Source organism: Tinamus guttatus, unplaced genomic scaffold, assembly GCF_059628265.1.
Source record: "Tinamus guttatus ecotype Peru unplaced genomic scaffold, ASM5962826v1 Tinamus_guttatus_pri_ptg000307l, whole genome shotgun sequence".
Lineage (NCBI taxonomy): Eukaryota > Metazoa > Chordata > Aves > Tinamiformes > Tinamidae > Tinamus > Tinamus guttatus.
Genome location: NW_028288841.1, coordinates 3,666,077 through 3,682,286, shown reverse-complemented (window position 1 = coordinate 3,682,286; position 16,210 = coordinate 3,666,077). Strand labels below are relative to the sequence as shown.

General features: G+C 45.1%; 1 protein-coding gene across 10 annotated transcripts in view; it reads left to right on the top strand.

The window, feature by feature from the left end:
- CADPS (calcium dependent secretion activator) overlaps positions 1-16,210 on the top strand; it is a 198,121-nt gene that overhangs the window by 116,129 nt on the left and 65,782 nt on the right. For 8 of the 10 annotated variants that reach the window (XM_088528269.1, XM_088528265.1, XM_088528268.1 and 5 more), the window contains exons 12-13: positions 1,837-1,973; positions 7,239-7,426. In XM_088528269.1, the coding sequence (XP_088384395.1) occupies positions 1,837-1,973; positions 7,239-7,426 (325 nt within the window). Of the gene's footprint in view, positions 1-1,836; positions 1,974-7,238; positions 7,427-8,482; positions 8,648-16,210 lie in introns of all 10 variants that reach the window. The other 2 variants (XM_088528272.1, XM_088528271.1) reach the window with 1 other exon arrangement.

Here is a 16,210-nt window from a genome sequence, read left to right as displayed (position 1 = left end):
CAGTGCAATGGGAAGCAGCGTGAGCGCAACCTTCGCTAGCGCGCTCGCCTGCATCGATCCTGGCCCAGAGGGACAGAGGCGACGGGGCAGGAATGTGTCACGGCGGCGAGAAGCCAGCCCGCTGCCGGAGCGAGCCGCGGGCTGCGCGAGCCGCCGAGGTGCCGCGCGCCGGGGACGGGCCCCGGGCCACCCTCACGCGCGCGGCCGCCGCGCGGCATCGCCGTCCCCGAGCCGCGCGCGGCGTCGCCGGCACGGGGACAGCGGGACCACCAGGGCTCTGTGCGCCGGGGACAGCCCCACAAACAGAGACCCCCCAAAAACATTTTTTTTTGTTATTCAGCAGCGTTTTAATGAGGAAAATTGCCAACAACTGCTGAATTAATAAGTATTGCTAGCAGCTAATTGAAATGTTGCGTGTTTTAATTTGTCTGTTTTCTTTCCGGTGGGTGATGTTATTTATATGATTTGTATATAGTTAATGACAGACTATACAGAAAATGTAGAGGTTGCTTTCAATAATTAGTAATATGTGAGAGCAAAGGCATGAGTGAGATATTTAGGAAGACATACCAGCCCTTCACAGGTTCATGTTAAATAGTTCAGCAAAAGATATATAAAAGAATACTCTTCTACCATTTAAAGCATCTTTTTTTCTTTCCTTTTTTTTTAATTAAGGATTTTTTGTTTCTCCTGCTAAAGAGCAATTTTGTTTTAAAACAAATAGAGTTGCCATATACTGCTAGTGCGGAAAACTGCATTTTTTGTGTCCTTTCAGCCACATTGTTTCAAGGCCACCCAGTTCCCCTAGGAGGTTATAAACAGGGAAAGGATTTAAATCCTATTCTATCTGCCGAGGATTTGGCAAGAGCCCATATAGTAGGAAGCTGAGTGCAGACAAAACCGAGTGAAAGGTGTCTTTTAATTCCGTGGTCGCTGGTAGAACAAAGCCGGCTCCCGGCAGGGTCCCGGCTGGCCGCACCCAGGCTAGATTGGCGGCTTCATTTCAACCGGGGAATTTGGTGTATTTTTAGTTAACCATGTTGAGATTAATTAATTAGTCCCTAGGACTTAGTGCCTGTAAACGTCATCCAAAGCAGAGAAGTGTGAATACGTTGAGGCTATTAATTCACAAAAAAAAATGGCAGCTCATAAACCAAGCAGAGGAAATTGTGTCCCTCTGTCAGGATGACTGGCAGCTCCAGCACACTATCAGGTTACTTTCTGAGTGATAACAAATTACATATCAATTTAACTTGTTAGCAATGCTTAAAAGAGCATCTTTTTATTTCTTTGAGATAGCACTTAAAGTTGCCATAAAAAAAATGCTGTGGGGAGACAAACATTGGCATTTGGGTAAAGAAAATGTGACTGGTTTGATACCTAGAAAACCTAGTAAATTTAGAGAAAATGCTACAGCTATAACTTCATTAGAATGGCAGAATCTATTATAATTAACTGCAACTAACTAAATAGGAGCTAACTTACTTATGTGAGCCAAAATTCTGTTAACTCATAGTGTATTGTAAGATACAGAATAAGTTACTGGTTTGTGTTCTGTTTTTAAGTACAGAAAAAAATGCACTATAATGAGCAGTTGACAAGATGTTAATTCTAAAATCTTTTGCCTAAATGCAATAAGATAGTCCATAACTGATGCAAGTTGACAATGGGAGGTAAAGAATATAATTTGTAGCTTGGGAAGATAAAAGTTAATGCAGGAAAGGGGCGATATTTAGCTTTCATGCTTCATACAGTATATTTTTCTGTTGTATATGTCAACTAAAATGTGTTACATCTCTCTAAATGGTGTCTTTCTCTATATGTATAAATGAACAGATGCAGATAGAGCTCAAAAGCATGGCATGGATGAATTTATCTCTTCCAATCCCTGTAACTTTGACCACGCTTCACTCTTTGAGATGGTTCAGCGCCTCACTTTGGACCACAGACTTAATGATTCCTATTCTTGTCTGGCAAGTATATTCTTTGGTCTCTAGTGGTATAAACATCAAGCAGCAAAGTCAAAGGTAGTGCAAGTGGGGGCTAATCCCCTTGGTGCTGGAAGATTTGACTCCTGTTTACACCAGGTTTGAATTTGGCCCAGAGATATTTTCTTTTGAGAGGAAGGCTGCAGTGAACTGGCTGCTGTTCTTCACCAGAAATCCTGCCTTTATCGTTTCTGTTTACTATGCTGATAATGTTTCTTCCTATAAAGACAAACTCCTGTTTTGGGATGTACAATAGAGGGCAGAGGCAGTGTTTGCAGCGGCCTGCACTGCCCTCCAGAAGTTTATGGATGAAAGAACAGGGAAAAGATGCCGGTCTGGTACCACTTCCCATGTCAATGGAGTCACTCGAGGATTAGCTGTGGCCCAGCCTTGTGCCTGTTTATGAGCAGGTAACAGGAGGGACCAGGTAGACATTCTGCAGAGATAGGCCTGCAGTCTCTCCTCGCTCACATAATCACATGCCCATCCTGATTGTTCTAATGAGCACAAGTTGCAACTCTCAACCCGTTGCTGCATGGCCATGCCACTGGGATTCTCCAGGAGCTGGTAGCCTTTGTCCAGGGGGCTGTGGATCTTAATGCATTTGTGGATTTGTGGATCTTAGGAGCTCTGAGGATATAAAAGACAAATGACCTCTAACAGTATGACTTGAGCAATGGATTTCTCAGGGTTTAGGTGAGGAGGAGAACTGCACTCTGAGTTTCTAACAAAGCAACAAGATGAAGCTTTTCCTGAGGTGCAAGTTGTGTCCTGAGAGGCATGGGACGGACCCTGGCCCTCCCGATTTCCTTGTGGTGCACAGAAACCTCCACACGGGGTTGTCATCATTGGCTTGTTCTGCAGAAGGAACACCCCAGGAGGTTGTCTTCACACCTGTCAGCTGGACAGTGCCTGGAACTGGGGCTATTGAGCAGCTTTTTCTTACAAGCAGCAATGCGGGAACACAGCAGCAGTTGCAACATGACTTTTGGTCTTTAATCTTTTCCTCCAACTCCCCTCCACCGTGGTACTCCTCTCATCCGCTGCACTTCTTGCACCTAATTCAAGCCTCAGAAAAGATTAAGGTCCTGTAAGGTCCAGTAAGTGCCATTAGCAACAGCAAATTATCTTCTTCCTCACAAGGGATAGGACTAGGAGGAACATCCCTTGAGGTAAGGATGGGGTGGGTGAAGACTGCAGCATGCACCTTACCCACATGTGTACAGGTGATATGAGTAGGCTCCATGGGACTGTTATCTTGCCTACGGCAGCTTCCTCACTGGTTCCATCCAAGGTCTTTGCTCCAGCAGGCAGTGAATTTGGCATGCAGCTTCTGCTCCCCACGCATGGCTGACACTAGGAAGACCATTCCCACCCATGCATGTCTGACAGGTTGGCTTGCAGCTGGTTTGTCTGTGAGGTCTCGGGCCTGGTGACAGCTGTGACCTCAGAACAAAGTTCATGGCTGAAGGAGAGGCATGAGACCATCACAGAAAATATTTAATAATGTTTTTCTTCAAGCAACCTACCAGCCATACTGCCGCTTACTATCAAGATGTTCAGGCTCTCTTGCTAGGAGGTACTGGAGTGATGATAGAGCTTCCCTCTGCACCAAGACTTGTGCCTCTTCGGAGAGGAGTATCACCAGTTAACCATCTTCTATCAAATCTCCCATTACAGAGCATTGTAAAGAAGAGAGTAATGGGCTGTGTTCACCCACGCTTGGATTTCACATGCGTCTTTCCTCTGTTTTAGTATGTTTTCCCTGATTATGAAGCAAAAAACAGACTGACCTCAAGACTTGCATTCAACAGCAGAGCCCTATTGCTCCTGATACGTCTGGGGGAAGTTGGCGATACCGCTGTGCTGGCTTGCCTGTAGGAGATTGTAAGTCTGTGGTAAGCCTTCCCTGTCCGTTCTGTGTGCTGCTGGGCAATTCCTGTAGGATATTCACATGCAAGGTCCCTTGGAGCTTTGCCTTGTCACGCCTCTTTTGTCCACGCGTCTCCAAATGTGGACATGGAATTGCCAGGGAAGGCCTCCCCAGATTCAGCGGCTTACCCTCCTACCAGGAGATTAACTCAGCTTTGTCTCCTTTCCGTGGAACCAGGTTAAACAATGTTAATGCAAGCCCACTCTCTGGCAGAGCCAGGCATCTCTATGAAAACAAACAGGCTGTGACTAATCTCAGCTATGGCAGAAGTGATGTTTGCTGGCAGAGAGCACCGTGCTGGAGAAAGGGGAAGAGCATTGTCTGCGTTGCCTACGGAGGGTTCTCACCAATCTTCCACAAACTGATAGCACATCCGCAGCTTTCCGTGGACTTTCAGATAGAGGAGGAGTACGCGGCTCTCCTAGCTTCGTATTGACCCCACACTGGGTCTTCCTACCTTTCGGCTTGGATGCTTGCGTTCTCTCTGAGACTGCCCTTGGACTCTTCCTGGGACTTCCAGCCTACTTGCTGGCATTTGTGGGGTTCACATGGTACCTCCTGGCATTTAATGAAGAAAAGTCATGTTCCAGAGTGCCCAGCCTAGTAGAACTCATGTGAAGGGGTCAGAACAAGAGGCTGGTAAAATAGGCCACCAAAGTGAAGTGGTTTGTGTTGTCGGTGGTAAATGATAAAATTCATCTATGGAAAAATGATTTTTTTTCCCTCGTGATTTTTGCAGAAACCACATTTAACTTTAAATAAATTGCCAGTGCTTCAGACTTCCCAACTAAGCCTAGCTTTACCTGTCTTGAAAGCTCCCATTGCACTCCCCACCGGTGCTTGGTAGATGTGGCCACTTTTCGGTGCGATTTGGCTTCTTAAGAATGGTCAGTCAAGCTCCTGGGCTCTGCAGCCTCCCTGCGATGTCCCCTCTACGTTTCCACACGCAGTTGCCTACCAGCTGGGAGACCAAACTGAGCTGTACCTACTTGTGTTGAGGTGAGATACCCAGTGTGCCGCTGCTGGTTGCGTTTTACCAGCCTCCCTTGTTGTCAGTTGGCTGTGCCAGGCGAATTTTAATCAAGAGCCAGGATCTTCCCGGCCTTCATCAAATCTTGAGTCTGCTCAGGGGTTGAAGGGAGCAGCATTAGTGGCCCCTTTGTAGCTCTGTTGAGCACGTGCAGAGGATGGGAGCAGGTTCTTAATTTCCTACCTCTGTCATTTCCAACCTGTTGCTAACCGCACCCTCTCTAATTAATCTTTCTGCAATCTGAGGAAGGGTTCTTCCTCTTCCTTGCTTTCATGCAAAAGGCTCTGGATCACTCTACCCATGGTCTACTTTGGCATACTGTCATGAGGTATCACAATAGCAGGTTTAGTCTGCTCGAGCTGCCTTTCAATGAGCCATGGAAGAGATCTTGAGTGTTCAACCCCTTTCCTTCTTTCCAATGGAGGACCAGCACTTCTGCAGACCCCAGGCCGGGGGACTCAAATGTGGTGAGCTCCATATCAACAAAACCATCTTCCTGTCTTGCTTGACACCAGGCTCTGGCCTCGATATCTCTCTCCAATGTACTTAATGCCAGCCTTCCCATGGACTGTAGGGCCAATATTGCACCCCATAAGGATTGAGTTCTTTGTATACATTAAATGAATATAATCTCTTAAACTACATATACACCTCAGCAATCAAATTGACACCCCTTTCTATTTCACAGCAGTTAAGATGTTTCCATGTTTTGGGCATACTTATTTTCCATATTTTGGGCATGCCTGTTCTCCAAAGATTTGTAATGAAAACAAGCAAGGTGAAGAGATTGTCCAAGACTGTAACGAACAGGCAAGATGAAGATAAAGAAATCCAGAATCAAGCACAGTACAGCCAACCAACAAACAAAAAATATCAGAAAAAGCAATGAAGGCAAATATACCCCTCCCCAAAAAATAACCTTCCAGAGTGCTGTCCCATCTGCATTGTTCTGTGGCTTCGTTTTGAAATGTGCACTTCTAGTGATCCCAGAACTGTAGCTACTCCCTATATCTATCATTTTCCCCTCATTATTTTAATTCTTTTCTCAATCTGTTTTGGAGTTGGCCCAATAAGGATGAGCAAATCCTTCTCTATGTCTTTGAGCTCTTAATTGATATTTCTTCAACTCTTTTCAAAGCAGCTATTTTGGCATCTAGAAAAGATTTGGTGTCATCTGAGTGGTAGAAAATATATTTTAATCTTTCACAGCAGTGTTGTTTCTAAGATGTAGCATTTGGGGTAACAGATGGGGTGGCAAAGAAGTTGCCTATAGGGGCAGTGCTCTGCCTCAACTACTCTCCCGCCCGCTGCAGGAACTTTTCAATTAAACGATGAAAGATTTTGCAGCTTGATGCATTCCAGAGCTGCGTCTTAGCAATTGTTTAGCACCCAAATTTCCATGTAAATATTGATGGTTTTGCAGCATTCTGAAAAGCATTCTACAGGAACACTCTCATCCTTGCTAGTGCCTTCGGTGAAGGCAGAGGCGCTTTCCACATGGGCTGTCCCAGGACATTCACCTGCATTCGAGCGCTGCACTGGAACGGCGTCCTCCTCATCGTATGACGAGCTGTGTATCACCAGGCCCATAGGACCGACAGACGGAAATAATTTGAAATTTCTGGATGCTTAAAGAAACCCTGCTCGTTAGCAGAGCTTGCGTTTCCTTCGATGCCAAGGAATGCTGACCTGCCGGTGGTGGGTGATCTCAGAGTGTGTCACCAGTGGTAAACAGATAGGGACGATGTGAAATGTCCCTTGCTGGTACTGCAGAGCTGTGTTCCTCTGTCTTCAGCTCATTCCTGTCCTTGCCAGATGCAAGAGAAGTCCTTATATTCAGTATAATCCTCCATGTCCTCCCCCAGGTCAATCTTCTTGCTCAGGACCAAATGTACAATCCTGTCCCAAAAGTAAAAGCACTATTTCATGCTATTTAAATGATGAAGCCTTTGTCATCTCTTAAAGATGTCTTTTTTTTTTTATTGCTGGGCACCAATATGAATTGGCCTAACTTTTCAGCATATTAAATGACATTTCCCTTTAAGGTAGCATAAAACGTTTGTGTTAACAATTGCACGGAATATATGCTGTGCCTGAGGGATGTTGTGCAGACTGTGTTGTTTGAGTTAACAGTGACCTTTCTCTCTCTCCTTCTCTCTTTGTTTTTTTATTTATGTAGCATTAGGTTTGTATTTTATTAGAACAGTTGACCACTGCACCTCCAGATCTGATAGCAATTGTATTTAATAACCTATATTTAAAATCAAGTCTCTTTATTTCTAAACAGGGCTGGTTTAGTCCTGGCCAGGTCTTTGTGCTAGATGAGTATTGTGCACGTAACGGAGTGAGAGGCTGTCACAGACATCTCTGCTACCTCAGAGATTTGCTAGAGCGCGCAGAAAATGGAGCTATGATTGACCCCACCTTACTCCACTACAGCTTTGCCTTTTGTGCATCACATGTTCATGGCAACAGGTAAGGAATTACTCTTGACTAGCAATGCCCTGCCAGCAAGGAATGACTTTGTCAAATTCAGGCTGCCTTGAATAATGCACAGCAGTCCTCAGTTTGCTTTTGCAGCAGATGTTTGGCAGCAACGCTTCTAGTGGCTTAGTCGGTCTGTTTGTTTGTTTCGTTGCTGTTTAATGTAAGCAATAAAAATGCACGTGCAGGATCCAGAAATGGGGAGGTTTAACTTTCTTGCCCAGGCACCTGCTAGCTGCGGTTCTAGACACCGCAGAGTTGAAGTACTTGCCACAGTCACAAGTTGAACAAATGGAAGTAAACAAAATACTGGTTTAATTGCTATCTTAGGGAATCTGACAATTTGCAACAGTTACATTTTCAGCAGCATCAAATCTTAATATTCAGAAGTGATTTAAGCCCTTAGGCACCTGAGTCTCATTAAGAGTCAGTGTGACGTAAGTTCAGAAATTGCTAAACACAATTGAAATGGTTCTTGCTGCTGTTGCAAAACAATTTCAGTTTCAGAAGTAGCCCCATTCCCTTCTCTGAAATGTGGCACATCTTTCACTGTAGGAAGTGGAGCTGTGCTTTTTCCTTTCCTATGTATTTTGTTGACAGCTATGGTATCTATTGCAGCTTCTTTCTCTGCTTTGTTTCTTTTAAACTGCATTATTAACTTTGAGATGTTGCTTGCTATCCTGCATATGCTGCTGAGGAAGGGAGTGTTACAAATTAAATATGTGTTTTTGTAAGCCCTCTGGAAAACAACATCCTCAGTTATGACACACATTGCCCAGGTTTCACGTTGCGAGGCTGCCACTCGCTTTGCATTTAGTTTCCTACATCTCGTCATGGAAACTGAGTTTTTGCTTCCTTATTTTCCTTTTTAGTTCTGACTTTCTTTTGCTTGTTCATTCCTTCTTTGCCAATTGTTATTTGGTTTCAGTTGTTGTTTTCTTTCACTTTAGTTTCCTTTTGTTTGTTTTTGGGTTTTTTTATGTTTTCTTCTGTTTCTTTCACTTTTGCTGCTGGCCTTCCTGCATGCGTTTCAATCATTTCCCAAAGCCAACACATGGCAGAGTTACTTGGTGGGTCACAGCCAAGTGCAGACGGCGAAGGGGGCAAAGTGTCTCAGGCCGCTGCCACCGAAGCGGAGACAAAAAAGGATTCCAAAAAGGAGTCCAAAAAAAGGAAAGATTCCAAACCACAGCCGAATCCCGAGCCGAAAAGGTAAGAGAAAGTGCACAGTGCATAGAAGTGTGTTGTACCTGGCACCAGGGCCCCTCGGTCACTGAGCACACTGGGCACTTGGCGTCCCCAGCTCCACAGGACTCTGTGGACCTTGATCCCATGGCCACGCTGTTGCCCTGTGCTGAGGGTGCCTGCCACCCTGTCCTGGGAGACAGCTCTGCTTGCCATGGGCAGCACTTCTGAGGAGGCGTGCTTAAAATATTCCAAGAAACAAAATAAATATTGTGCTGTAATTCCACCATCCTCGGTGGGTGATTGACTTCAGATCTAGAGGCTGAAGGTTTATGTTCCCTCCAAGGCTCCGTGCTGGAACTGCGGGGTTGCAGCATTGCAGTTTTCAACTAAGTTTGGTGTTTATGTGAAAGTTTTGTGCTGGCTTCTTGCAGAAACTAGCAGGTGAGACTTTGTGGCCTCTGCTAGCAGCAAGTCACAGGAAGGGCATAGGTGACTTGAGGAAAAAAAATGCGACTCTACAGTTTCTACTAATGGAAATCTGAATATCTGAGTGGAAGAGTCACAATTTCTTTTCAGAAGTCTGTTTAAGGCATGGTGCATTTGAGAACTGGCTGGCAGAGAGATAAGGAAAGTCGATATTATCTATGTCGTGCTTACTGGCAATTACAATGTGTGTAAAACCGGGTTCTCTTGAGCTGTGTCCCTTCCTCCCATTTGCCACTGTCACGCGCTATTCGTTGGCTGGCTCCTTGCTCTTCCCGGGAAACCTGCAGCTCACTGTAGAGTTGAAGACTTCCCTTGCAAATTCCCTAATCTGGCGGTCCCTGGGACTGTCCAGCGCCAAGCACAGCATCCCACCTGAGCACCTTTGAGCAACATTGCCGTATATATACATATATACGTAGCACAGGGCAGTTCTTGCTGGATGACTTTGGTATTTGCCAGCACAGCGGTCTGGAAAGCTGTGAAGTTGCAAGATTTCACACTAGTGAGGCAGCACGGATTTGATTTTCTTAAAAAAAAAAAATGAAGTTGTTTGACTTCTAGACTATACAAAAGCAAAGGCATGAGGTGGGCTGTGGGTCGGGATCCCACCCGATGTATGTTAGTTTGGTGTGGCCGTCCGTGCCCCGCGCCGGCGGTGCCGAGGCGGCCGCTGTCTCCTTGCGTTGCGTCCGTGCAAGGTCAGACACAGGCAACAGGGAGGTTCAGGCGGCCGCGCCACGCCGACAGCCGCAGCTCGGGGTGACGGGATGACAGGCGGCCGCGCGCGCTGGAGCAGAGCGAAGGCTGTTCCTAACGCACCTTTGGGCTCAGGTAGTGTTTTCAGGCCTGGCGTGAGCTCTGCAGGAGAAGAATGCAAATCACTGCTGTTTGCATAACAGTCCCTTCAATTTTTTGTTTTATTTCATCCTTTCTGAAGTAAAAATGTTGTTAAATGTGAAGTGCTTGTGCTAAGTTTTACCTGCTGCCTTCCAGCAAAGGCAGGTGAAGGCTGCTAAATGCTGGAATGATTCTCTGTTACCTCGGTTGTTGCTCACTCTATTTAAAGGACTTGAGGCTCGTTATTGTGGTCCGACTAGTGACTTCATGGCAGGTGTTTATCCTGCAGGGACCCTTGGGTGCCTTTTAAAACATTCTGTCATTAGAAAAGGCTCAATAGTTCCCAATAGTTTCCAACATTAACGATAGAAAGGTGCCCAATCATTCAGACATTTTGGGATTTTGTACCCTTACCATAGGCTGGAGGCTGCACTTTCCTTTATTTACAGTCTTCCAGTAAAAATAGGAAAGAAAAGAAATAAAAGTGGTTTTAAGAGAGCATGATTTTTAAACTATGAATTTTATAGTTACAAGAGGGTTTGCGTGGTGACTTCTCCAGGCTTCTCTTTCCATTTTTGTCTTGGTCTTCACATGTGGGGACGATGCCTGTGCTCTCTGCTTGGCGCAGGGAGAAGCGATGTGGAGAGGACCCCATAGCAGCTAACCCTCAAACAGTGATTTTCCTCCCTTTCGAAGGAATCTCTTTAGGGAGGGGCCTTGGCTTCTCATAGGCTTTCTCAGATGAAGCCATGCACTAACTTTTTCCAATATACTGTTAAAGTTGGTGCCAAAAAAGAATCTCTCTGTGTTTGGTCAGTCTTGAACTTTTACAGATAAGACCCAAGTGTTAAACGTCTGCATACCAAGTGTTAACAGACACTGAGCTTATCAGAATCAGGATGCCAGATTGAATCCCCTCGCGTGTGGTGATGACTGAGCAGCATCGTTCCTGAGAGTTGTTCAGTGACAGTGAGATGAGCTGAGGCGCTCAGTCTGGTGACCCAAGCCCAAATAACTACAAGCCCCCTCTTTCCTTTCCTGGTATGGCAGGGACCTGCTCTTTTCTGTGTGAGGTGTATTTTACCACATAAATAATGCTAGCTCTGTCATTAGCTAGCATTAGCATGAGGTTTGGGAATTTTTTAGCAAATTCAAGCAACTAGAAATATTGTTTTGTAGACCTTGAAGAATTAAAAAGCCTGTATACTATATTTATATTTTTCAATTATATTCTAATTACATATCTGGCTATTTCACATAAAAACAAGATTTCCATAGAGCTACTAAAAAGCAAAAGAAAAACGGGACTTTTTTGGTCTGACAAAAATACTTACTGTATTGACACTTTCACCCAACGTGTGACCATAGTAGTTAACTTGGTGTGCTCTCCACAGGCTTTGGGGAGCCTGTTCCCAGTCGAGCGTGCCGGCTGCGACGCAGCCCCGGTGCCGACGTGCCGGGCAGCGGCAGGGACCAGCCGAGCAGCCGCTCCGCGTTGCCGGCTGACGGGATTCACGGCGATGGGTGCAGGATGGCAGAGCTCGGCGGGCGCATCCCGCCCGGAGATGCCGCTGGAAAAGCAGTGAGCCGTGACGCGGCTCCACGCGGCGCAGAGCGTTTGTGGAAAACGCTTTTCCGAGCGGTGCAAACAGGTGGGATCCTGGAGGGCAGGTTTATCCGGGGGCCCTGTGGAAATCACCGCTGTGGCCGCTCATCGTCCGTGCCCACTGCCTGGCTCGTACGTGCTGCACCTGGCAGCCGGCAAGAGAGCTGAAGGCAGCACGTGTTTTATATTGCAGTTGTTACTTAAAAAATCAAATTATTTGCATCGTTTTTTGACATTGTTTTGTGATTGTTGTTTTTGTTTGGCTCTGCATGCCAGGGCTCACAGCGCATGCAAAGATCTGTTTGCTACGTGTAAGCAATATTTTTTCCCCAAGTAAAAGAGCATAGATAGGTTAGGCATAAAAGGTGTAAAAGATGATATGTCTTTTCATTTCTAAGCCGTTCGGGTATTTCATACAGGCTTATGTCAAAGAGATTAACCCACTGGAGCTATACTGTATATTTATAATTGCATACAAATGCAGGCTATTGCTTCATATATTAGTCTTTGTTAAAAATCATTTTGATATATTTGTTTTAGCAGCATAACTAGCCCTGGGGGCACTGGGTATAATTAGAAAAGGGCATGGGGGGAGGCGGGACTTGTAGAATAAAGCAGTGGCCTTAGGATCACAGGTCCTAATTATAATTTATAATTAAGCCTGGAATTTGTACAAACCATCTAAGCTAAACAAGGACTATCATTTTTGCCTTTTAAATTGCAACCTTTTTTTAATATCACCACCTGCTTTGTTGATCCTGTTGCTTTCATGGCTTAAAACCTAAAAACCATTAGAAAGCACCATTTAAAACTTTTTGTGTGAGATATTTACATTAGGAATCTGCAAGTTGAGAGGAGGCATAGTGAATGTGCAGCAGAAGGAGTGATTTTTGCTTTCCCATAGACAAAAATTTCCTGTTTCTTTTCTTGCCTTTTTCACCTTTTGCTTCCCTCTCTGCCCATAGCTTATACCCGACACCTCAAGTACCCATGGCAAGAGCTGTAGAGCATCAGTTGGGAATGTGTCTCCACTCAGGTGGAGATGCAGATGTTTTTGGTGACCTAAATCCATAGATGCAAGCCCATTTTGTGCTTTGTGCTTCTGTATGTGCAATACACGTATAGACCTTTTCACCATTTTGCTCTTTTTTCATTTGTCATTGCTGCTTAACCCAGTGTTACAAGGTTATGGTTCTGCATCGTATGTAAGAAATTAATTTCCTACAGTTGCATTTTAGCTTGCTTTCTTGCTGCAGGAATGCTCCTTCAGGAGGAGCCTGTGATTCTATCCGTAAGATAAGGCATAAAAGTTGAGTTGGATGGACATCTTTCGTGAAAAAAAAATGCCTATAAGTATCAGAAAGAGCTGGTGAGACTTGAAGTTTTCTTGCAGATTTTTGCAGAAGTGTCAGCCATGTACTGGAATTGTCTAGAGCACAGAAGTGATTCTTAAATTATAGCAGTGCTAAGCTATATACCCTTTGTGTTCTTGCAAAAGGGAAAATAAATATGTTCCCTCAAAAAGATTACATTTTCAAAGTCTATTTGACTTGAATGCTTAATTAGGTTTCAAAATTATCAAGCTAATAAATTAAGTGCAAGGCTTTCAGTGGTGTTTTTCTAGTTCTATGTATATCCTGCATTTGTCACTAATTAATGAGTTCCTAATGCTTCAGCTTCTGGGAAGATGAGCAACAAAGATTAACATAACTAGTAAATCTGAAGATGTGCAGCTGGGTTATAGTATTTGAAATTTGACAAAAACATTGGAAGTATTATTATTTGTGACATGGCTCAAGATGGGGGATTGTGAGGAAAGTAAAGATGACAGAACTGGTGCTAACCACTGTGACAACAACTTGAAAAGCAGCCGACATGACATCTTTCCTATCATGCTGCCGAAAATGTCAACTTTGTGAAGGACAGTGAGAAAATGGTTTGCCGAAAATTTGAAAGGTAGATTCAAGAGATGCTCGTCATGTCAGATGTAATATAGTCCACAGCTGCTTGAGAAAGGAAGTCCTTGCTGTGGTGATGGCTCTCGGTTGGCAGGCCCTTCCAGACATCCGCGCTGCTCCAAAAATGGCTACAGCTGACCTGGAGATTGTCTCAAGTTTGGAGGAACATGATACACAAACGCGGCCGGGGCTTTTCACCGCGGGCCGGAGCAACCGGCTCGGGCATCTCCCGTCTCCCGAAAGAGCCAGGAAAATGCAAAGACCGGGAGATGACCCCAGGCAACGCGCCGGGTGAACGTGTGGCCCCGCGCGAGCCTCAGTGGTTGGGTTGGTGTCGCTGCGCAGGGCGTTTTGGGGTGTTGGAGCTTAAACGAGAGTTGTTTGCGACAGAGGTTCACTGAGGACCTCCAAAGGCCCCAGATTCCTTCGTGATCGTCTGGTTCAGTGTTGTAATATTTCTGCTTTCAGAGCTCTGCATTTTTGATTTGCTGGGCCCCAAAGTGAAAGGTGCTCTTGTGCCAGGGCATTTCAGCTTCAGTTCTTAGGTGTGTAAATACCAACTTCCAACAAAACTGGAGCGAATACCATGAAAGATTCAGGTTGGAGCAAAAAGACCCAACTGTAGTTATGAGATACCAGCCCAAATTGCTTTCACCAACATCTGTGGTGAGTTGTCCGGACTCCCAAATCTGGAGTGGGCATGGGTTGCACTCTGCTTTCAATTAAATCACTTGAACATATATTTTTTAAAAGCTGTCAATTATTTTTTAAAGCAGCACTTCTTTGTACAATTGCTGTCCTTGAGAAGAGTCATTTAGACCCCATGTTCATCCTTCCAAGTTTTCCACGGCCGGTTGGTAAATCTAACCATCGTTGGAGGTTGCTGACCCTGCAAAGGGCAACACAACTTTCAGACCATTTCCAGTCCACCAGCAAATCACTGCCAGCGCAGGCAGCTTTTACTCCATCATTTGTCAGCGCGGATACAATTAACCTAATGACACTCTGTGAGCTGTGCTGGGTACGGAGGGGGGACCCGATGCCAAAAGTCAAATGAGGACTTCAACCCTGCCCCTGAATATGCAGCATGAATTGTGGTCTGTCTCGAATTACCAGCTCTTCTGCTGAACAAACCAGCACAGCAAAAGGCATGAAGAAAACCTCTCTAAGTATTAAGTATTTTATGGAATTTTGGAGTGGAGATATATTAAGTATGTTCAGACATTAGTTGTGTGCTCAATATCTTATTTTTTTCCTTGTGGCTTGCTCATTTCTTCAAAATAACTAGTCCTAATTAGGTACTAATGAGACCAGATCCATACTTCCAAAAGTGTTTATAAAACACGTTCCCCAGCTGAGACATTTTATTCAAGTTTCAGCCTAAATCTTTTCCTTTTTTTTTTTCTCTTTAATGCACTGAATTTGGCAAATAATCAAGCAGAAATTTCTGATGAAATACTGATTAAATTTAAAAATATCCTCTGGTATTCAAGTGTTTTTCTCTGTCCATGCTATAAGTTCTATTTAATGCATATTTAGCTTTAAAAACATACCGTGAATATCCTCTAAGTTTTGCTGAGAAGTTTATTGCTTTATTCGCCTGCACTGGCACAGAAGAGATCATATTTATGATACTAAGAGCTTACTAAACACAGGGTCAAGGAGAAGCGATGGTACAGATTTTATCGATTTTAATTTTTATAGGTATTTTTTTTTAAGTGTAGGGCCTTTGATTCTTTAAGAGGAAAATAAAGCCAACCAATTAACCCCTGACAGGAGGTTCATTAGGAGCTTTGTAATCCCTTGCCAAGTCTTTTGTATAGCCAAACCAGTTTAGTTCGGAGGATTTATGCAGCTTAAGCTGCACGCTGGAGGAGGCCTTTAAGTCAGAACACTTGTTCGATTTTAAGACATCTTACATTACCTAAGGAGAGGCTGTGCCGGCGGAGTTACCCGGTAATGCCCAAATCCGCGTCCTTTGCTGCTCCGCGGTAGGAAGCGGCGCTGCTGGTTGTCCGGGCGGCTGGATTAGAGGCGCTCTCGCCGCTGCTCCCGGCGTCGTTTTGGGGATGAAGGAGGGATTCTGAGTGTATGAGCTCGGCAGAGCCGCGGCGGGACGGGGACGGCTCCGGCAGCGGCTGGGACGGGTGCGCGCTGTCCCCGGGTGTGCAGCACTGCCCGCGCGTGCTGCAGTGCAGTCCTGTGCACGCAGGAGGTGCGAGGGGGCTCCTTGGAGCTCTTTGGGAAACACGTTCATCCCTTAATTCCTACAAACTGGAGTCACAAGACGCTGCGTTTTGCATGATGCATCTCTGAGCGCATCGCTGCAGAGAGCCTTGAAGAGGGCTCATGTTTGGAGGTTATTCTAAGGAGGTAGTTCAGTTCAGCACCGCATTTTGTATCCGTTTCTCTATGAACTTATTGCTGATGTCCTTTTACACTGTGAATTAAGGGGCAAATTAGCAGCTTATTTTTTTTTCTGCAGAAATTAAGTACATATTTAGCTAGCACTGGGCTTGATCCTGCAGTGAAAGCTGACACTATATTCCCTGCCATCCCCCTGTTTAAAGGGGGATGATCATTCCAAGGGAGGCTCGCTTTTCCGCTCGGGATTTTTGATACCGTGACCACTCGGTGTGCCACATACTGTCTCCTGGGTCTAACACTGGGTTATGCATTTCCCAGGCTGCAGTATCTTGT